Source organism: Ahaetulla prasina, chromosome 7 (genome assembly GCF_028640845.1).
Source record: "Ahaetulla prasina isolate Xishuangbanna chromosome 7, ASM2864084v1, whole genome shotgun sequence".
NCBI classification, from domain to species: Eukaryota; Metazoa; Chordata; class Lepidosauria; order Squamata; family Colubridae; genus Ahaetulla; species Ahaetulla prasina.
The window spans coordinates 91,463,798-91,487,787 of NC_080545.1; the positions used below are offsets into that span (position 1 = coordinate 91,463,798).

The window sequence follows — 23,990 nt, forward strand, 5'->3', positions numbered from 1 at the left end:
CCCTCTCTCAACAGAGGGGGAGACATCGTCTACCTCCAATCTACAACACAGTCCTTTCAACAGTTCCAAGAAGGCTCCACTCAAGTGACCCTGAGAAGACAGATGAACCTCCAGGTGACCTTAACGACTTGCTAAAAGAATGCAAATGACCAGCTGTCTGCAAGGAGTATAAATCCTTCCATTCCCCACCATCCAGTCAAGAGCTAAAGAAGCTTTCTTGGATGAGACGTGAAACGTCTTCAAAGAAAAACCAGAAAGTCCAGTTGCCTCTTGAAAAAAAACACCTTTTGGTCTTGTCCCAAATGTCATTGCTTTATAATTTTACTGCATCTTCCTATAATCAGGTTTATATGAACCGCGGTGGCACAATGGTTAGAGTACAGTACCACAGGCTTCTTCTGCTGACTGATGGCTGCCTACAATTTGACAGCTCGAATCTCACCAGGCTCAAGATTGCACTCAGCCTTCCATCCTTCCGAGGTGGGTAAAATGAGGACCCAGCTTTTTGGGGGCAATAGGCTGACTCTGTCAACCGCTTAAAGAGGGCTGTAAAGCACTGTAAAGCAGTATATACCTATTTCCCCTAAAATAAGACCCAACTGGAAAATAAGCCCTAGCATGATTTTTCAGGATGCTCGTAATATAAACCCTACCCCAAAAATAAGCCCCAGTTAAAATCGTCAGCAGACGGAGGCATTTAGTACTGTATTTCCCCAAAAAATAAGACCTAACTGAAAAATAAGCCATAATGCATCTTTTGGAGCAAAAATTAATATAAGACCCAGTCTTATTTTGGGAGAAACTTGGTAAATCTACGTGCTATTGCTAGTATACAAAACAGCTGCTTCTCGTTCAGGGTTCCTTCCACGTTCCTGGATGATCCATCCCTGTAAGTTCCTGTCCTGTTCTGAGCACTTTGTACAAGAAACGGAGGAACACTCGGCTTCAGGCCACCCAACAAGGATTTCACCGAGTGGATGGAAGATATCTTTGTTCTTCGGAGGCATTTGCACTGCTTACATTGGATAGCACGTTCATATGGAACATATCAGCCGGCAGTGTTTGCCCGGATGACCCTATCAAATTTCCTTTCTGGCTTGCTTTCAAGCCTTTTCACTTCATTTCAATTACTGTCACATGGCGCGAACATTGTTATGTACAAATATGTGACTTATTTCGGCAGCCTTCCAGCGAGCTATTCTTAATTTGCAAAAGGGAGAGGCAATCTGGCCTGATAACTTCACAGCCATGCATTATCGCTACAGAAGCTAACAATTTTTTTAAAAAAAAAATCCGCTGATGATAGGAAGTACCAAAGAATAAGTTCCTGCATATGAACAATGTTGGACAAACAAGATTTGGACTTTGGCTTTATAATCAGCAGTTGTTAGGACCAAAGGAACCAAGAATGGCCCGAGATAACTTCCAAGTGGTTTCTTTATTTTTTATTTTTTTTAAGGCAATTTTTCCCCCCCCCCATAATAATTCCCACAATTTGACCAGTGTACAATACAATCACTTATACAACAATTGATCCTATACTCAAATTATGCTCAATCCGGGCTACTCGACTGCCACTCCCTCCCTTAATCCTTTCTACCCTTCTCATCCTTCTTCGACTTTCCCCACCATCCTTCTCCTCGCTTTCCTACTTCCCCTCCTCTTTCCCACTTCTCACTACTTTCTAACCCATCCTTTCTAACCCTCTATCTTCTCCTCCTTCTTCTCCTCCTATCCTTTCTTCTCCCTCCCTTCAAGTGGTTTCTTTATTGTTGCTTACCTATAGACAGAAATCTTGCCAGATTAAAGCGACCATCTATAGCAGGGGTGTCAACAGTGGTGGGATCCAAATCATGTAACAACCGGTTCTCTGCCCTAATGACCAGCTGGATAGGCATGACTCGGTGGTCGTGTGACTGTGTGGGCATGGCCAACTCAACGTCACTCACGTTGTAGCTGTTACAATGTAATAAGGATTAACCAGAGAGGCAGTTTCTGTAAGCAGGGCAATAAAGATTAGGCTAGAAACAACACCAGAATGTTTCCTTCCTGACTTCCTTACAGGATTAGCCCTGTAAAGTGGAAAAAAATAAAAGGAGATTTCTTCCAACAACCAGTTCTCTGAACTGCTTAGAATGTTAACAACTGGTTCTCCCGAATAGGTGCGAACTGGCTGAATCCTACCACTGGGTGTCAAACTCAAAGCCCGCGAGCTGGATCCAGCCCATGGGATATTTAGGTCTGGCCCTTGGTGCCACCTTGGAAACAGTGAAGGACCGGCCCATGGTGCCTCTGTCAGCAAAAATGGAGCTTGGGAGGGCCACATGTGGGGAGTTCGGGGAGTTCGGGGAGCCTGTTTTTACTGGCAGAGGACTGCAGGAGGCCATCGCGGCCAAAAAACAGAGCCTCAACGTGTGGTGTCAAGCTGGCCACGCCCACCCTGGCCAAACCCACACCCGGCCACACCCACACCCTGGCCCCCTGAGGTCAAACACAATCCCGATGTGGCCCTCCATGAAATCGAGTTTGATACCCCCGCCCTATAGGTAGTCCTCAACTTACTACCACAACTGCCCCCAAAATTTCTGTTGCCAAGCAAAACGTTGGTTGAGTTTTCCCTCATTTTACGACCTTTCTTGTCACCGCCGTTAAGTGAATCACTGCAGTTCTTAAGAAAGTGACACGGTTATTTAATAATAACCGAATTTGGCTTTCCCTCATTGACTTTGCTTGTCAGGTGGTCACAAAAGGTGATCACGTGACCCTGGGACATTGAAAATGTCATAAATATGAGTCACTTGCCAAGCGACTGAAGTTTGAACACCTGACGGTTGGGGCTGTTGCTGTGGTTGCAAGTGTGAAAAACGGTCATAAGTCCCTTTTTTTGTAATTTTGAACTTTATCAGAGGCTCAATTCAGAGCACCCTTTAAAAGTCTGTGGTTTTATTTCACCAAGCAATAAATATTTCATTGCTCATCTTAATTTTTAATGGGGATTCTTCTCTTTGACCCCAATTCTAAATACAAAACCTATTTATTTATTTATTTATTATTTACATTTCTATACCGCCCTTCTCTGAAGACTCAGGGCGGTTTACAGCCAAGTTAAAAAGACATATACAAAAATTAAAACACAATATTTGAAATTTAAAAATCTGAAACCATAAGGCCGAATATTAAAATAACAAGAAATAAAACCACTCAATTAAAAATTACTCTTAGGCCAACCCTGCTCGTTGAAACAAAAAAGTCTTGAGCTCACGCTTAAAGGCCCAGAGGTCGGGAAGAAGGCGTAGCCCCAGAGGCAGTTCGTTCCATAGGGTAGGTGCCCCAACAGAGAAGGCTCTTCCCCTGGGGGCCGCCAGCCGACATTGTTTAGCTGACGGCACCCCGAGGAGACCCTCCCTGTGGGAGCACACAGGTCGATGGGAGGCTATTGGCGGCAGTAGGCGGTCCCGTAAGTAACCTGGTCCTATGCCATGGAGCGCTTTAAAGGTGATCACCAACACCTTGAATTGCACACGAAAGACCACCGGCAACCAGTGCAGCTTGCGTAGGAGAGGTGTTATATGGAAGCTCCGAGATGCTCCCTCTATCCCCCACGCAGCCGCATACCTATTGCTCCTAAGGTGATCTTAATAACACCACGCTGGTACCAAATCAAGATCAAAAATAATAATCTCCCTCTCCAAGAGAGAAAAAATGTTATTACACTTTATCGTGTCCCTTATTAATATGATGATATTTTAATTTTAGTGTGGTCTTGGTATTCTAGTGCAGGGATCTCCAACCTTGGCAACTTTAAACCTGGAGGACTTCAACTCCCAGAATTCCCCAGCCAGCAAAACTGGGGCATTCTGGGAGTTGAAGTGCTCCAGGCTTAAATTTGCCAAGGTTGGAGACCCCTGTTTTACCGTGTTTCCCCGAAAATAAGACCCTGTCTTATATTTTTTTGAACCCCAAAATAAGCACTTGGCCTTATTTTTGAGGATATCTTATTATTTGGGGGCGTGTGGAGCAAGACGGGGCTCCTCTTGCCGTCTTACCTGATTTCCAGCTCTTTCTCCCTAACCCTAACCAGAGGAAATGGCGGGGACTGGCTGTGCATGTATTTAAATATTTTCGAAGAGGGCTTATTTTGGGGGGGTCTTATTTTAGTGCATGCGCTCAAAAGGCCGATTGGGTTTATTATCAGGGGACATCTTATTTTCTTTCTTTCTTTCTTTTTTAAACCATATTTTATTAATTTTTAAACAAACAAAAGACAAAAACATACATACAGAAATACAAAAATACAAAAATACAAAAAAGAAAATTTTTGTGCAGAACTGTGACCATTTACACAACATATCACTACGAAGTTCTTATACTCTATACATTTTACTTCATCAAATTCTACTATGTCTGAGTCTGTTTTATTTTTCTGTTTTCAATCCATTTGTACCATTTCTCCCATGATACATAATACTCCAAGTCTGTCGTTCCATTCAATTCCAATGTTAGTTGTCCATTTTTGCGCGAAGTTTTTTTAAAATTATTAAGTCATCAGAGGGCGTCTTTACATTCTTCCAACATTGCGCGAAGGCCAATCTTGCTGCGCTTGTTATATGTAGAATCATACGTCTTGTTTTCTTGTAAGATTTTTTCATTATCCCTAGAAGGAACAATTCTGGTGTATATTCCAGTTGAGCACCGCTGCAACCAACTTTTTATTTTTTTCCCAATATTTTTTCGATTCTGAACACAGCCACCATGAGTGATAGAAGGTACCATGCTTCTGCCTGCATTTCCAACAATTTAAATTTAAATTTGGATTTAAATTTTGCCAATCCTGAGGGAAAACAGGGTAGTCAGTATTGTTAACATACAACAATAACTTCCGGAAAGATTTTAAAGGTAAGGCTGGTAATCCTCAACTTACAACAGCGACCATTCAAAGTTACAACAGCACTAAAAAAAGCAATTTATGGCCATTTTTCACACAAATGACCGTTGTAGCATTCCTGCAGTCACATGATCAAAATTCAGATATTTGGCAACCGACTCATACTTATGGCGGTTGCCGTGTCCCAGGGTCATGTGGTCCCCCTTTGCAACCTTCTGACGAGCCATTGGAGAAACGACATTCACGTAACAACTGCAGTGATTCAGTTAACAGCGGTGGCAAGAAAAACCCTAAAATGGGACAAAATTCACTTAACAAATTCCTCACTTAGCAGCAGAAGTTTTGGGCTCAGTTATGGTCATAAGTCGAGGACTACCTATTTGGCATCATAGCTGAACTTCTGAGCTGTGGCCAAACTATTAAGCCACAGCCTCTTTCACAATCTTTTGGAAAGTTTAGCCGACTATTGCAGTTTCAAATAAGGTAAGGATTATAGATGTTGGCTTAGGTTTGACAACATTTCCTTAAGACCTAGAAGATTAGTGTCCTAAGAATAGTTTTGCAGATATTAATGTGTAAGGTATGGTATTTAAGAAATATTCAGCATTAAAATTGTCCGTCAACCTCACCTATTATACAGAATTACCATGAGGGTAAAATGGAATAACCATCGTCAAGAACTCCTTAGATAGATATGGGTGGAATAATGCAAATAGGTAAACAGGGAGTATAATCTGAGTTTAATGGCAGTTAGCCCCTGGGTTACTATTTATAAGGTGGTATCATAAATAAGTGTGAAGTCCATGAATAATAATCCCTCTTTTAGACACGATAAGTATTTCATAAACTGCAGAGTTGTATCTAACTAGGGAGAAAAAAAAAAAAAACCTCAACAGGAATGGATAAAGTTAAAGATGGTATGAAATGCTGTATATTGGAAAATACTGTGTTCTTCATCTCAGTTGGATTTCTTGAAATTCAACAAAGGTGGTGGCCCGCATATTTTTAAAGATTTCTTAGGCTTATCGTATCCATATTAATCTATCACGTGTGTATTTTTCCCCCCAAGGTTTAGAATAAGTTGGGCAATCTGTAGATTTGCACTAAATTCTCTAAGCATTACTATTATAAAAAAATGCATGATGTATTAAATAAAAAAGACTCAGGATTGTTCCCTCTGTCTGCATTGCACGATCCTGCACCTTAATTCTGTGCTATGATTATAAGCAATTTCTGAAAATTGACTCTCAGGAATCCATAGCCCTCCAAATATATCTCCGAGCAATGTGGTCAATAGTGGGGAATGATGGGCATTGTAGTCCAGTGACATCAGCAAGTCACAAGGTCTTCTTCCTGCCCTGGTAGACCATGAGGCTATCTTCACCCAGGTACAGCATACCTCGAAAACACGTTTCGTATCAATTTTTAAGCTACAGCTCAGGTTAATGTTGTGTTGCTTATACGTAGAATTGAGCAAGGCAGAAGCGACCAGCGTAGCATTTGATATTAGAATTAAGAGACAGAGATGATGGATAAAAGAGATCGGCCACACTCACACCTAGTTTCCTCCAGGTCTGCAGACATTCTGTGTTAGAAGATATGAGAGGTCAGTTCTAGCAGATGTAGAAGGAATTAGGTTTGCGAGCTACAACTTATGAAGAAAGCAGTAGAACAGAGCTCGCCAACCTTTGCAACATTGAAGACTTACAGACTTCAACTCCCAGAATCCCTCAGCCAGCCCGTATGATATCAAGGCTGCAGCATGACTGGCTGAGGAATCCTGGGAGTTGAAGTCCATAAGTCTTAAAGTTGCCAAGGTTGGAGATTCCTGCACTAGAAGTGCTACAGGAGCCGCAGTGGCGCAGTGGTTAAAGTGCAGTACTGCAGGCTACTTCAGCTGATCACCGGCTGCCAGCAGTTCGGCAGATCGAATCTCACCAGGCTCAAGGTTGACTCAGCCTTCCATCCTTCCGAGGTGGGTAAAAATGAGGACCCAGATTGTTGGGGGCAATACGCTGACTCTGTCAACCGCTTAGAGAAGGCTGTGATATAAGCCTTAAGCGCTATTGCTACTGCTACAGAGAGGACTAACCCTCTTAATGCCGCTAAGTCTTCCAAAGGTAAGCACAACGATGAAAACCAAAGGAGTCATTTCAAAAGGCAACTGGACTTTTTCTTCGTTTTTCTTTCGTCCTGACGTCAGACCTGAAGAAGCTTCTTAGTCGAGAAGCGAAACATCTTCAACGGGAAAAACATGGAAAATCCAGCTGCCTTTTAAACACGCCCCCTTTTGGGAACAACCCTGACCTGGATGAGTGAGAATCTCCTTAGACACAACAGTGAAAAGCCATTCAGTTTTAACGGATTATGGAATAATCAAGGGTTGTTGGTTGGTTGGTTCGTTTTTTTTCTTTCTGTGTATTCCACTCCCCCTGAGCAGTCCTACGAAACAAATGCACAAATTAAATTGGCTTCGGATCCACCGATTTAAACACTCCACCATGAGAAAAGACACTCAAGACATGGTGAATGGGCAAATGGCAAAATACAGATTGTATTTCATTACACTGCTTTGCCATAGAGACTGTTGGCAGCATCCCTAGAGCATAAAATTAATCCAAATTTTGGAGCTCTCCGCGATAGACCTTTGAGTAGACACGGTCCTTTGTTTGATTGCTTGAGGGTGCCATAACTTTTCATTCTCTAAAAATGTTGTCAGTTAACCATCTTGCTACACAGCGGGCGGTCATTCCAGTGTCCTTTTTCCTGGTCTTGAGCCAGACGTTGTCCTGCCCTGGAACGATTAAATCTGAACAGACAGATTCAATAATGTCAAAGTTCGATTTTGTCTAAAAATATTAACATGCTGTGCCCCATTCTGCATATTGCACATTTCATTCTCTCTCGCAAAACCACGGCAGGTCTATAAGAAGAAGCAGCTCGCTCACTCGACGAGAAGGGAGCAAAACCCAGCAATTCTAGCCCAGGACTGCTGGGTTGAAGGGTGGCCTTGGGTCCCGGGCTGCTGGGTGGTCACCTGAGTAGAAACAAATAAAGAAATAAATAAATGGCAGCTTGCCTTGGCCTCTGACCTCTGGATCAGTTGCCAACTCTGTGATTAAGTAAAAGCTGCATACTTGGTTTGTGGGTCTTAAATATTTGAAGTAAATACCAGCGGAATTCCTTTTCTTTTCTTTTCTTTTCTTTTCCTTTCCTTTTGTCTTCCTTCCTTCCTTCCTTCCTTCCTTCCTTCCTTCCTTCCTTCCTTCCTTCCTTCCTTCCTTCCTTCCCTCCCTCCCTCCCTCCCTCCCTTGCCTTACCCCTCACCAGGATCCTGTTGTTTTCATCAGAATGACAAAGCAATGTTGTGGTACTGTACCACAAACGCCACTCTTTGCAGCACGTTTGCAACTTTGTGGCACATGGAGAAAAGGGGCAGGGCTTTTATTTTGACACCATGACCCTTTTGTCACTCTGACCCTCACCTCTCAGCGTTCTACCGATATCCTCCCTCCCTCCCTTTCTTACTCACTCACTCCCTCTCCTTCCTTCCTTCCTTCCTTCCTTCCTTCCTTCCTTCCTTCCTTCCTTCCTTCCTTCCTTCCTTCCTTCCTTCCTTCCTTCCTTCCTTCTATTCTTCTTCCCTCCCACCTCCTTTCTTTTTCCTTCCTTCCTTCCTCCCTTTCCTTCCTTCCTCCCTTTCCTTCCTTCCTCCCTCCCTTCCTCCCTCCCTCCCTTCCTTCCTCCTCCCTCCTCTCCTTCCTTCCTTCCTTCTATTCTTCTTCCTCCCACCTCCTTTCTTTTCCTTCCTTCCTTCCTTCCTCCTCCCTTCCTTCCTTCCTTCCTCCTCCCTCCTCCCTCCTCCTTCCTTCCTCCCTCCCTCCTCCTCCCTCCTTCCTCCTCTCTCCCTTCCTTCTTTCCTTCCTCCCTCCCTCCCTTTTTCCCTTTCTCCCTTCCTTCCTCCCTCCCTCCCTCCTTCCTTCCTCCTCCTTCCTTCCTTCCTTCCTTTCTTCCTTCCTTCCTTCCTCCTTTCTCCCTTCCTTCCTCCTCCTCCTCCTTCCTTCCTTCCTCCCTCCTTCCTTCCTTCCCTCCCTCCCTCTCTTCCTCTCCTTCCTTCCTTCCTTCCTTCCCTCTATTCTTCTTTCCTCCCAGCTCCTTTCTTTTTCCTTCCTTCCTCCCTCCCTCCCACAAATTACATGCTATTTCAAGCAAGGTTTTGAAAACAACCTGCTATCCCTGCATATTTCTTCATGAAAACAGTATTTCACCCCAATGCTACTGGCACTACCATGTGCAAATGCTCCAATCTATTGGGACACTTGGCAAAGGGCATGTATGACCACAGTTTCAACAGTCAAGATTCCAAGTAATATATCCCACTCAATAAGAAGTCCGAGGCAGGCAAATTCCGCAAAGCATGTTTTATTGGAACATATCAAATTGGCAGTCTTGGTGGACAAAACCTGCTCTTAAGTTCCCGCCAGTTTTTCACCCAATTAAAAGTAGAACTTTGTCACTTCCCCCCCAGAGCCTCCAGTCATATGGTCAGTGGTGGGATTCAGCCAGTTCGCACCTATTCGGGAGAACCGGTTGTTAACTTTCTAAACAGTTGTTGGAAGAAATCTTATTTTGTTTTTTTCCACTTTACAGGCCTAATCCTGTAAGGAAGGCAGGAAGGAAACATTCTGGTGGTGTTTCTAGCCTAATCTTTATTGCCCTGCTTACAGAAACTGCCTCTCTGGGTTAACCCGTATTACATTGTAACAGCTACAACGTGAGTGACGTTGAGTTAGCCATGCCCACACAGTCACATGACCACCGAGTCACGCCTACCCAGCTGGTCATTAGGGCAGAGAACCGGTTGTTAAATTATTTGAATCCCACCACTGCATATGGTCCAATCGTTTATTTTTATTTATTTATTTAATTTTGTCATAACAATGTACACAAGCATCACACAAAAAGATGATATAATATGTAAACATATATATGATGAGAAACAAGGAAGTATAAGCATATATATATATGTAGGACTTTGGTTATTCGGGTTTTCTCCCGCGTAAAATTGGAAGTGTCTTGGCGACGTTTCGACGAAGTCTCATTCGTCATCTTCAGGCTTCAGCTTCGTGCTTCTGGGAGCAATGTGTGATTGCAACTGTTTCTTCCTTTTTAACTGCTAGTGGGGGTTTGAACTGATTGGGTGGGAGCTTGGCTGTGCTCTGATTTGATGGGGGTTTTTTTGTGCTCTGATAGGCTGGGGGTGTCCAGCTCACCAGCTCACCAGCTCAAATCCCCCTGCAACTCAGACTAATCTGAGCACAACCAAGCCCCCACCCAAACAGGACACACCCCCAGCCTATCAGGACACAAAAAAAACCCCATCAAATCAGAGCACAGCCAAGCTCCCACCCAATCCGTTCAAACCCCCACTAGCAGTTAAAAAGGAAGGAACAGCTGCAATCACACATTGCTCCCAGAAGCATGAAGCTGAAGCCTGAACAGTGGATAGATTTTGGTTAAAGCTTTTGGGGTTATGAGAAGAGACCACGGAGTCGGGTAATGCATTCCAAGCACAGACAATTCTGTTACAGAAATCATATTTTCTGCAATCCAAATTGGAGCAGTTGACATTAAATTTAAATCTATTGGTAGCTCTTGTATTATTGCAGTTGAAACTGAAGTAGTCATTAACAGGAAGGACATTACAATGGATGATTCTATGAGCTAAACCTAGGTCCTGTCGAAGGCGACGGAGTTCCAAGATTTCTAAACCCAGGATTTGAAGTCTGGTGGGATAAGGTATTTTGTTGGTTACAGAGGAGTGGAAAACTCTTCTCGTAAAATACCTCTGGACACATGTAGTCCAGATGCTAGGTGAGCTCAGTCTCCACCTTTCGAACACCTGCCCGAACATCCTTGATTCCCAGGGGAAATAATTTTATTTAGGCTACAACACCCCAGCTGTCTCTGCACCCCTCCTCCATAGCCCCTTAGCTCCAGGCTGTGTCAGCGCTGAAGCAATGCGAAGAGAAACCTCCCTTGAAAAAAAAAAGCTACAAGGAGAAAATGGCCACAGGTAGGCCAACTTCATCTTGGAGTCATGCGACTGCAATATTGTGACGTGCCCAACCAGCTGCGGACAAGCAAATTCACTGGGGGAACCCAGGTTCATTTATGATTTGCATAATTTGTCTAACGGCATTGTTTTGCTCAACCATCATAGCAAGGAAGGTCGGGCAATCAGGTGGTGACTTGCTTTACAACTACCTTACATAGCAATGGAAATTCTGGGCCTAATTGCGGTCGCAAGTCAAGGACGACTTGTTTTTAGTGGGCCCTTTAGCCTGGATCCTGATGTTTCTCAACTATGGTGACTTGAAGGTGGATGGACTTCAACTCCCACAATTCCCCTTGCTGGCTGGGGAATTCTGGGAGTTTAAAGTCCACACATCTTCGAGTTGCCAAAGTCACGAAACACTTGATCTGTCCCCTCAATACTCTTTATCTTTTTCTGCGATGGGGGGGGAGAGGGGTAGTGTTCGAATTTTGCAATTTTTTTTTCCCCTTGTTCTTTTTGGGATCGGAGGGAGATGTTTGGGAAGGTTGTGACCTTCAACTCTGCAAGCATTCGAAAGTCGGTTTCGATTCGGTTTTGAGAACAGCCAAGGAAATGCCTGTGGAAAGATTACAGGCAGGAGACATAACGCAAAAGTCCCACTCGTGTTGCTTACTACCAATTGATATTCATGGGTCTGTTTGTTCTCACCCTGGAGGTAATATCTAGCCAGCATGTCTATTAGCCATGGATAGCCTTCTCTTCTTTAATTTTGCCTAATCTCCTTTTAAAACTGTTTGGGTTCCAAACAGTTTAACTGTATCACCTGGTAGTTAATTTCGTAGTTTAAATAAACATAGTGTAACTTCACGGGTTTTATCATCTGTTCTGATTTTCCCAGCGGTTCGCTTCAGATGCCCTTTTCTCTGTTCCTCCCTTCCCCCTGCCCTCCCTCCAGTTTTACGACCCCAAATGTTATAACCTGAAGTTTGTTGTGGCCACTGGTTCACCATGGCTCCAAATCTAGTTATAACTATCGTAAAATATTGTCTGCTTTGATCTTTGGAGAGTGAAATTGGTCTTCCTTTTCACTGATTAAGGTGTGTTCCAGCCCTTTCAGTTTGAAAACTTACACTTTGCACGCTACCCAAATTCTTTTCAGGAGAACCGTTTGAAGGTACCTTGGAGATCTTCTGTTCAAGCAGGGAGTTGGATTAACAAATACTGCAGTTAATTGGATAAACGCCCTACTGGTAGATATTAATATACAGTATAGAACACTTATTCCATTCTCATGATCTAACGTATTTCAAAATGTAAACTAAAAGTTATATATAGCTACTTGAATTCCCTCATATCTTACAAAATGAATGACATATTTCCATCATACGTGTACCATATCATTATGTGGTCCATATATATTGCTCCCAGAAGCACGAAGCTGAAGCCTGAAGATGACGAATGAGACTTCGTCGAAACGTTGCCAAGACATTTCCAATTTTACACGGGAGAAAACCCGAACAACCAAAGACCTACATACAAACACCCGTGAAAACCTCAGAAAATATATATATATATATATATATATATATATATATATATATATATATATATATATATATATATATATATATATATACACACACACACACACACACACACACACACACACACACTACTCTTGTCCATGAACTCTTTGCCATGTGGTAAATAAATAAATAAATTATAACCTCATGCACTATCAAAATAACAACATATCCAGGGGTGGGATTCAAAAATTTTAACAACCAATTCTCTGCCTGGTTGCTGGGTAGGCGTGGCCAGGGTGGGCGTGGCCACTTGGCCTCCTGCATCACGGGGGAGGGGACGTTTTCACCCTCCCCAGGCTCCAGAGGCTTTCCTTAAGCCTCTGGGAGGATGAAAATGGCATCCTTTGATCTCTGGAGGACCTCCGGAGGCCTGAAACGGACCTGTTTTCGGACTTCCGGGAGGCCTGTTTTTCGCCCTCCCAGAGCCTCCGCGCAGGTGCTGCATTTACCTGGCATCCAAAACAGGCCGCGTAAAGACTCCTGGGAGGGGAGGGGCAGGGCAGGGTGGGCGGGGTCAGCCAGTCCTTTCAACTACCGGTTCAGTGAACCAGATTAAAATTAACATCCGGTTCACCTGAACCGGTCCAAACCAGCTGAATCTCACCCCTGAACATATCCCTTCTTAGAGGCACAATTTTTCCAGGATGATCCAGGCCCTAAATAAGGACCATGTAATCATGCATGTAAGGGATGCGGTGGCTCGGGGGCTAGGACGTTGAGCTTGTTGATCGAAAGGTCGGCAGCTCAGCGGTTCGAATCCCTAGTGCTGCCATGTAACGGGGTGAGCTCCCATTCCTTGTCCCAGCTTCTGCCAACCTAGCAGTTTCGAAAGCACGTAAAAATGCAAGTAGAAAAAATAGGGACCACCTTTGGTGGGAAGGGAACAGCGTTCTGTGCGCCTTTGGCTTTGAGTCATGCTGGCCACATAAACACGGAGACATCTTCGGACAGCGCTGGCTCTTCGGCTTTGAAACAGAGATGAGCACTGCCCCCTAGAGTCGGGAACAACTAGCACGTATGTGTGAGGGGAACCTTTACTTTAATCATGATGTAGGTCTTAATGCTCTATTTGAGCTTAAGACCTGCATGCATGGTTACATGGTCCTTATTTAGGGTCTGGATCTTTTAAACCTTTAAAGCCTCCCCCCACCCAAAAAAATAAGGCCCACAAATTTGTACTCATCCCTGCTTTGTTATACAGGTTGACTTACAATACTTCTTTTAGTGACCATTCGAAGTTATAACAGCACTGAAAAAAAGTGATTCATGACCATTTTTCCACACTTATGACCATGGCAGCATCGCCATGGTCACATTTTCGAAATTCAGACACCTGACAACTGACTCACATTTATGACAGTTGCCATGTCCTGGGGTCACATGATCCCCGTTTGCCCCCTTCTGACGAACAAAATTAATGAGGATGACAGATTCACGCAACAATGGTGTTACTTAATGACTGATTCTCTTAACAACCGTGGCAAGAAAGGTCGTAAAACGGGGCAAAACGCACTTAACAAATGTCTTGCTTAACAACTGAAATTTTGGGCTCAACTGTGGTCATCAGTCGAGGACTGCCTGTGTAAATCATTGGCTACACATAAGTTGTCCTTCGGAGGCTGAAAAAAATAAAAATTAAACAGCTGTTTCCAATCATTCAGTGTTATGGCCATACGCTACACATCAGTCTTCTTATATTTTTGGTAGCCGCCGTAAAAGTTAAGAGTATTTATTTTATTTTATTTTTTGCACCATCTTTAATTACCTCGAAATGCTTTTGCAAACTCCTACTTGGAAATTGTATGCTTTGTTGGATGCATTCGACAGTTGGATGCTCTTCAACCTTCGTTGACCGTTTTATACCAGCCGTCCAACATTCAAAGACGATCACTCAATACCGGTGCAGAATTTTAACATTGGACGCAATCTTGATGCACGCTTGTCCTTGCTCTAGTTTATTATCGCACGTAACCCGGTATTTACTTAGCATTACAATAGGAAGCATCTTCAGCAGAGGTGCCTAATTTCGTTGACCTTTTTTTCTCCTTGAAAGAATGTCCTAATGCACACTGTTGTTGTAGATTTCATTTTTGTACGCGTTCGTTGCCACTCGGTATCTAACTTCTCCTTTACCTTGGCCTACAACTTCCCCCAAGTAGCAGCAACTTGACGAAGTACCGTTGCTATGTATTTCTCCAGCTTGCTAGAAGAATCATCTTAAGAAACTTGAGTGGACCTAGCTGGAAGCAGCTGCTCACAACTTCCTCCTGAAAAAAATGTATATATTATGAGTGTTGTTCTGCCTCCCTGTAGTTGAGCCATCATATAAGATGCTGGTTAGGTTTGTCTGTTTTTTTCCATTTAATTAATATATAATAACCCAGATTGTTGGGGTCAATAAAAGTTGACTTTGTATATAATATACAAATGGATGAAGACTATTGCTTAACACATTGTAAGCCGCCCTGAATCTTCGGAGAAGGGCGGGATATAAATTCAAATAAAAAAAATTTAAAAAATCACTTTAGGATTCATTCACAAAATCTCCTTTCTTTCTGATTCAAACGTGTTGCTAAAAATGTTACTGACAGGCTATGCAGGGGTGCTTCCTTACTTTTTTTATTTATTTATTTACATTTATATCCCGCCCTTCTCCGAAGACTCAGGGCAGCTTACACTATGTTAGCAATAGTCTTCATTCTATTTGTATATTTATATACAAAGTCAACTTTTATTGCCCCCAACAATCTGGGTCCTCATTTTACCTACCTTATAAAGGATGGAAGGCTGAGTCAACCTTGGGCCTGGTGGGACTAGAACCTGCAGTAATTGCAGGCAGCTGCTGTTAATAACAGACTGCATTAGCAGCCTGAGCCACAGAGGCCACATTTATTTAAATTTATTTTAAAAAATTAAAAAATTAAGTTTACTTAAAAAAGCTTCAGGTTAGCATCTCCTAGTAGTGCTGGCCAGAGAGACTCTTCGGTACTTTTTAAAATCCAGTTCAATTTGATCTAAGAATGTTAATTTTGGAGATTTCCTTCGGAATAGAAAGTCCGGGCGTGTTTTTCTGCGCGCTTCTTTTTCGGAGAATTTCTTTTCTGAGGTTGCTTTTGAGATTCAAATGTTCTATGGAGAATGTGTGGTGTTCTTTGCGCTTACTTACAAGCAGTCCTGGACTTATGACCATAATCGAGCCTGAAAATGTGGTCACACAAGTCATAGCGTTCATTACGCAGGTCGCCATGTGACCAAGCCTGATTTTGCAAAACTCTTTGCAGCTGTCATTAAGCAATCACAATCTCTTTCTGCCAAACTCGCCTTATAGGATGGTTGCCGTGGGCAAAATAAAAGGAGGCAGCATTATGCATGTTTGCTCCTTCAGTTACTTATAAAGTAAGAAGGGCAGGATAAAAATCTAAATAAATAAATAAATGAGAAGGCAGAGGCTTTGTTGGTGATGGGACAGTCTGTTTCAAGAGAGCTTCATAACTTTCTCTGAATGAAGTTGCATTCCAGTGGCGGGATGTGCAACTTTCATTGAGCTAAACACCACCCCAACTTTTACAGCAGTGGCCCCCCAACCATTTGGCCACCAGGGACCGGTTTCATGGAGAGCGGTTTTTTTGTGGACCAGAGGGGGCGTGGTTTTGTGTGCTGCCTACATCCTGCGGATGGGGTCTTGCCTGTTTAGGCTGCCTGGTTTCTGGCATGCTGTGACCCCGGTGCCGGTCCATAAACCAGTGGTTGGGGACCTCTGTTTTTGTTGCGGTCCGCCAGCATCCTGCAGAGCTGGCAATGGAATCAGACAACGATGAGGCTGAGGAAGAACATGGGCCAGTCCTGGAAGCTGGGGAAGACCCAGATGAAGGCTCTGCATTGGAGGCAGAGGTGGGGCCAGGGCCATCGGGGAATGAGGTGCGGACTCCAGAGCCTCCAGAGACTGACAGTGGTGAGGCAGAGGAACAGGAGGAGCCTGTTGCTAATGCATGCATGAGAAGAGCTGCCAGAAGGCAAGAGCAGCTCAAGCAAAGAGGACGACTCGGGAGTAGGGCCAAGAGATGATTGGCCCCTCCCATAAGGCTTAAAAGACCAGCAACGGCGTTTGGGCTCTTTGCCAGAAAACAATGTTGATAGCTTTGTCTTGTTGCATTTGTTTTGTATCAGTTTCTTCTGAACTTTTGCCAAGAAAGGCCTTTGGCAGTTTGCCTAATTGGACCAAGGTTGATGGTAGGACTGAGGAATTGTGTTGGGAGGAATTTGCTTTAGTTTAGTTGAACTACACTGAGAATGAGTTAATTCTCAGCTGTTCTAATAAAGTTTGTTTGTTTTTACACTGAGTTTCCTCCTACCTACTTGGGCCTCGGTCACAACAGTTTTGCAGGGCGTGATGAGAGACAATAACAGAGTTGGAAGGGTTGCTTGGAGATCTTCTAGTCCAACCCCCTGTCAAGCAGGAAACTCTGTAACATTTCAGACAAATAGAGAAGGAGTGGCAGAACCTGGGGTCGGAGTTAAAAGAGGGATCAGCCTAGAATCCAGTGGTGAAATTCAAATTTTTTTACTACTGGTTCTGTGGACGTGGCTTGGTGGGCATGGTGTGGCTTGGTCAGCGTGGCAGGAGAAGGGGGAAGGATACTACAAAATCCCCATTCCCACCCCACTCTGGGGCTAGCCAGAGGTGGTATTTGCCGGTTCTCTGAACTGCTCAAAATTTCTGCTACCGGTTCGCCAGAACCTGTCAGAACCTGCTGGATTTCACCCCTGCTAGAATCCCTACGTAGCCACAAGTGGACACAAGTCCAATCCCCCTTGAATTCCATTGACCCTGTTATCTAACTTTAAGCAGAAACTGTCCTTAATTGAGAAGATTCTTATGCATACACTTTTTTTTAAAGCAATAAATTAATTTAATTGAACCTTCATGTGTGAACATGGTTGCACCCGACACATATTGGGCCATCCTGAAAAATAAGATTAGCCGTATAAAAATGTTTCCAAGTGGGTGGAAACTGAACTATCGATGTTGCTTTTAAGTATTTAATCTCAACCGCGTTTCAGTTTGAAAAGATGTGAGCAAAACCTCCCCCAAACTTCCCGTGCGTGTGGCTGCCATTTGCAGAGAGCTGTACTTCCAGATTGGTATGCGGAAGACCACGCGCTGCCTGCAAGAGTTACGATTTTGCAAATGGAAGGGCTTAAAACATCAAAATGTCTCTGCAAATTATGATTTCACATTATAAGGTAGCTTCGGAAAAGTAATTGATCGTACAAAGAAAATGGAATGAAATTAAGAATCCGGGGTGACTCCCAGTGGGCTCATCAAATACTTACTCTAGAGCTGTGATGGTGAACTTATGGCACACACGTGCCAGAGGTGGCACGCAGAGCTCTCTCTGCTGTCACGTGTGCCATTGCCCCAGGTCAGATCTCCGTGGCGTTTCTTTCGTGAGCTTCTGTTTCTCTGCAAATGATGAAACAAGCTTACAAAAGAAAAAGAGCTTACATCTTGCCTCGCTCCTGGTGTTGGGATGCCCAACCTCCACTGGCCAGCTGGTCTTTGGGTCTCTGCTGCGCATGCGCCAGTGGTGGGATTCAATTTGTTTTACTATCGGTTCTATGGGCGTGGCTTGGTGGGTTTGGTGTGGCTTGGTGGGCGTGGCTTGGTGGGCGTGGCAGAGGAAGGATACTACAAAATCCCCATTCCCTCCCCACTCCAGAGGGAAGGATATTGCAAAATCTCCATTCCCACCCCACTCTGGAGCCAGCCAGAGGTGGTATTGGCCGGTTCTCCGAACTACTCAAAATTTCCGCTACCGGTTCTCCAGAACCTGTCAGAACCTGCTGAATAGCATCCCTGGCATGCGCTCATGTCCATGCATGCATGTGTTTGTGCGCGCACACACACCTTTGAGTTTGGGCATGCACACGCACACAGTTTGGGCACTCGGTGTCTGAAAGATTCGCAACCACTGCTGTAGAGTGAGGAGGAAAAGTCCAAATGTAGCATGGTTGGCTTAACCAATTTTCGAATACAGTAGTTCTCGACGTACGACCGCAATTGAGTCCCAAGTTTCCGTTGCTAAGGAAGACATTTGTTAAGTCAATTCTGCCCCATGTTATCACCTTTCTTGCCACAGTTGTGAAGTGAATCACTGCAGTTGTTAAATTGGTAACACAGTTGTTAAGTAAATCTGTTAAGTTAATGGCTCTCCTTCATATTCCCAGGGCAATGGATGGCGGTGCAACAAAGGCTCTTTTCAATAGTAGTAAGGCAGAGACTATGGAATTTGTGGGTCTTTGGTGCCCTGTAGGCTTGGTTGTTTTCTTGCAGACATTTCATTACCAAACTAGGTAACATCACCAGTGTTTTGTTTTGTTTTGTTTTTTATTTGAATTTATATCCCGCCCTTCTCCGAAAACTCAGGGCAGCTTACACTATGTTAAGCAATAGTCTTCATCCATTTGTATATTATATACAAAGTCAACTTTTATTGCCCCCAACAATCTGGGTCCTCATTTTACCTACCTTACAAAGGATGGAAGGCTGAGTCAACCTTGGGCCTGGTGGGACTTGAACTTGCGGTAATTGCAAGCAGCTGTGTTAATAACAGACAGACTTAGTCTGCTGAGCCACCAGAGTGTTAATAAGGGAGAGCAAACCTTATTCCCTTTCTAGCACTGGTGATGTTACCTAGTTTGGTATTAAAATAACTGCAAGAAAACCACCAAGCTCAGAGAGCTCCAGGGGACCCTACATTTCATCTCTGAGCTACAAATATTCTCTTCTATTGGTACCATGGAATTTCTCCAGAAAGATTTTGTGCAGTTTTTTTCTTGGTGGCTTTTAGATGCTGGCTTAATACAGAGTTATCTCCAAGCTCTGTTGAGCCTCATCAATTAACTATAATTTGAAAAATACGGTTGCTTTTCTATAATCCCCCCGAAAGGCAGAAACTAAGATTTCAGTGGATGCTGTATGTGGTTTCCGTTTCAGTTTTTTCTTGGGTGCCGCTTCTTCACATTGTCGTTTGTTTGTTTGTTTGTTTGTTTGTCTCATCTGTTGTTGTTTGTTGTGCTTTTTGTGCTGTTGTTTTTGTTCTGACTGTCAACTGCCTTATGGTTCCATATGGATAAAAAGGAGGGAAACTAGTATCTGAAATGCCTAAACGAACATCAGCAAATAAAGAATTTTTTTCACCCCTTCCCAATAAGCTTCCCTTCAGTCATCTTCTTCCTCTGCACAGCTAATTATATATATATTTCGATGAGGTCTCACTCGTCATCTTCAGGCTGGAGTTTTTGGCTTTGTGCATAAAACAAACAAAAAAAAAAGCCAAAAAAAAAAAAGCATAAAGCCAAAAACTCCAGCCCGAAGATGACGAGTGAGACCTCGTCGAAATGTTGCCTAAATACTTTCAACCTTACATGGGAAAAGACCCGCAACACTCAAAAGATGGTGCATCTTCCATCAACAGCACGCACCCGTATCTATCTAATAGTATACAGGTAGTCCTCAACTTATATGGGACGCGGTGGCTCAGGGGCTAGAACGTTGAGCTTGTCAATCGAAAGGTCGGTAGCTCAGCAGTTCGAATCCCTAGTGGTGCCGTGTAACTGGGTGAGCTCCCGTTACTTGTCCCAGCTTCTGCCAACCTAGCAGTTTCGAAAGCACGTAAAAATGCAAGTAGAAAAAATAGGGACCACCTTTGGTGGGAAGGTAACAGTGTTCCGTGTGCCTTTGGCGTTGAGTCATGCCGGCCACATGCCCACGGAGACTGGCCTCTTCGGCTTTGAAACGGAGATGAGCACCGCCCCCTAGAGTCGGCAACGACTAGCACGTATGTGCGAGGGGAACCTTTACTTTTACCTTAGTCCTCAACTTACAACCACAATTGGGACTGGAACTTCGATCGGTAAGTGACATGGTCGCTGAGTAAGTCGTGCCCTATTTCACTACCATCTTGGCCACAGTCATTAAGTGAATCTTGCTTCCTTCATTGGATTTACTTATTGGAGGCCTCCTGGGAAGGTTGTGAATGGCAGTCATGTGACCTCGGGATGCTCCAATCTCGTAAATATATGCCAGTTTCCAACACTCTGAATTTTTATCATGTGACCAAGTAGTTGCTGTGCCGTTCGTAAGTAAAAAAATCCGGTCAGAAGTCACTTGTTTTCCAACGCTGTCATAACTTTGAACAGTCGTTAAGCAAATGGTTGTACGTCGATATTTTAAAAGGGGGGGATTTCTGAACTGGGATAGGTTCTCTAGCTGACCAGCTTCTGTTGTTGTTGTTTTGCAGCAATTATACGCCGCACAACTTGCAGCCATGCAAGTATCTCCTGGTGGAAAACTATCCGGCATTCCACAAAGCAACATGGGTGCAGCAATATCGCCTACCAATATTCACACTGACAAGATCACAACCAGCCCATCACCCAAAACCAAGGTAACGCGTTAAGAGTTCAGCTGCCAGGCTTTCTCATAAAGCACATGTCGAATACTAATGGGATTTTTGCATGCTATGGATTCAAATAATTCAGGTCTTAGGTCTTATAAGGTTTTAGTCTTATGTCAAGGATATTTACCCATGTAGTTTGGCTGTATTATTATTAACCTTTTTTTTTTTACTACCTTCTCTTATTGGTATCTTATGATTATATTGCCTTGTTTATATGTACACTGAGAGCTTATGCACCAGAAATATCTCTCCTCTCCTCTCCTCTTTCATCCATCCATCCATCTGATATATTCTCTTCTCTTCATCTATCAATCCATCCATCCATCCAATCTCTTCTCCTCTCCTCTTTCATACATCCATCAATTTGATACTTTCTCTCCTCTCCTCTTCTTCATCCATCTCATCTCTTCTCTTCTCTTCTCTTCTCTTCCCTTCCCTTCCCTTCCCTTCCCTTCCCTTCCCTCCCCTCCCCTTCCCTCCCCTCCCCTCCCCTCTCCTCCCCTCTCCTCACCTATTCCATTCTATTCCAATTTGGGGTGAACGGAAAGGCTATGCCTATGAACAAAAAAATCTCTTTTAGTATTCTGATTGATGAATACCGGTTGTCAGACCAGTCACAACTTAAACTCCAAAATCAAAATGATCCTTGGCTGCATTTGTTGAGAAAAGCATTGTTTTATTAGAAGTCACGGGTATTGCAATAATGCAAAGCCAGAACTGAGAATCATGCGCCAAAATTCCTAAGGTCCACTTTCCCACGACCCACCTCTAACCAACCAATGGGGTTCAGGCAATGTTTTCATAACGGACAGTCTAGGCACAGTGTGGCATGCAGCTGGTATGCCAGGTGACCTTGAAGCAGCTTCTTGAGTAGATACAACACTTACTTTCATTTTCCCCCAAGCCTTTCAAGTTGTAATTCCCCCATCCATGACAGTCTGTCACTGAATAGTAGTGAAGCACAAGGTGGCAGCTGATACTGGTAGCATAGCAGTTATTATAAATCACTAAAACACCTATTGCAACTTCAGTTTGCACAAAAGCAATATGGATTTTTGCATTGTATGGATTCCCTACATCACTACAACTGAAGTAGGGCTTCTAAACCATTTCATTCAGCATGTCGTGTCCCACCCCCCACTTCGACGAATGAGTCAGGGAAGTCCGTAACAAACTTGTCAACGAAGCCTCTGCAGCTTGCCAAGTTCCTTCGAGGCTTATCAGGGCAGGCAGGAGTCCAAGTTGTGACTTCAGCGATAGGGTCCGATATCAGCAAACTAGCTAAGACTTTGCTTGACTCAAGGTTGGAATGCCAAAAGCAGGTCCTTTAGATAGGCTGTGGGGTGTGGCTCCATGACTCAGCATTTATCCAGGCTTGCCCCACCCTTCCTTCTGCTGGCATCGCCTCTCAGATCTCCGGAAGCGATGGTTCACCCACTCTGAATTGTCTTCAGCTGGATCTGCTGTCAGCGTCTGGGAAAGGGAGGGGTCAGAGGGAGTAGGCCCAGGTAATTCCACCACCTGGCTGGCTTCCACCTCTGAAGGCTGAGCCAAAGGAACACACGTTGTATGAGTGAGGTTTATTGGGCTTCTCTTTCACTCCTTGAATCCTCTCCGGGCATGGGGTCAGGGCCGGAGGGCTGGAGTCATGACAGGCCATTCATCTTCATTATCAGACTCGGAGTCTGATAAAAGGCCCGGTTGGAGACGGGAGGGGCCCGGCTGAGGAGAGGAGGGAGGACGAGTCACAACACAGCATCTGCTTTATTCAGGAAATCCAGAATGAAAGCATTCAAGATGGATAATTCTTCAAGTCTACTTTTAGTCTTCCATCAAAATATACCTTAATAGCCTTCAGGTAATTGGCAAGGTTAGGCTGCTCTTATCATCCAGATGTTCCATCCTGATGTTCTACTAAAATTTATCCTCCTGTAACTTAACTCCGGTTAAATTTAATTCACACTTCTGGGATAGAACAACTGTTTGCTCCCCCCCCCCATATTATAGCCTTTTAGGTTTCTGACAAACGCTATTTTATTCCTCCATTTTTCTTCTTTAGGGTAAGGTTATTTGCCAATTAACTAGGAAGGTTCAATGATTTAGGAAAACTGGATACAAAAGGATAGTATACAAAACTGCATCAATGAATGGATGTATGCATACACATATTCACAGAAAATCTGTCTCTCTCACACAGAGAGACAGAGAGAAAGAGAAAGAGAGAGAGAGAGGAGAAGAAATTGGAACTAGAAATACATACAGTTTCCACATAAATCTTAAGCAAAATATTTGCAAAGTGATACAGAACAGGTCAAAATCAATTTGCTTTTTTAAAAAAAATATATGTGCAGAGCAAATCAATTGAGCGTACAGAGGTTAAGGTTTTGTTACAGTGTGTTTGAGTTCAGATAATTTACTATGTAGACATACATTTTCAAAAATGAATATCAGGTAAAAAGATGGTTCGAAATGTATTTCTTTCCATAAGGCAAAGGATCCGTTTGGAATAGCACAGGGCTGTCTTCAGAACCAACTCACATTTTGTAATAGTACTTACAATCAACAGTACTGATTGTCCTTATTTAGTGACTGTCTCATTTAGCGACTGTTGACAGTTACCAAAATGATCAAACAGTAATATTGCAAGGAATTCTCAGATAACCTTTTCTGGTCCATAAAGCAAAGGAAAGCTGATGTAAGCTCATAAACGCAGTCGCAGTTTCATTGAATGTCCACTACCTGTATTCGGTGGAATGACCGTGTGAAAATGAAGGCACATGTTCCCAGGATCAGCTCAAGAAGTGTTGCAAAGAAGGAGCAGTTTTTGTCCAGGATTTCATACTGCTACGTGTGCAAGACTTTTTGCGTGTGAAAAGAAAAGGCATCTTTCATATGTGAGCATTTATTTGTTCCGAGGAAGGACCGATGCTAGCTGGCTTCATTCCACTTAGCAATTGTTTCTCAGCCATTGGGAGAGAAGCTGCTAACATCTGTTTTCT

The 23,990-nt window shown here is 43.6% G+C and overlaps 1 protein-coding gene across 3 annotated transcripts in view; it reads left to right on the forward strand.

Moving 5' to 3' along the window:
- SOX5 (SRY-box transcription factor 5) overlaps positions 1 to 23,990 on the forward strand; it is a 623,404-nt gene that overhangs the window by 460,955 nt on the left and 138,459 nt on the right. For all 3 annotated transcript variants that reach the window (XM_058191770.1, XM_058191771.1, XM_058191772.1), the window contains exon 9: positions 20,833 to 20,979. In XM_058191770.1, the coding sequence (XP_058047753.1) occupies positions 20,833 to 20,979 (147 nt within the window). The remainder of the gene's footprint in view (positions 1 to 20,832; positions 20,980 to 23,990) is intronic.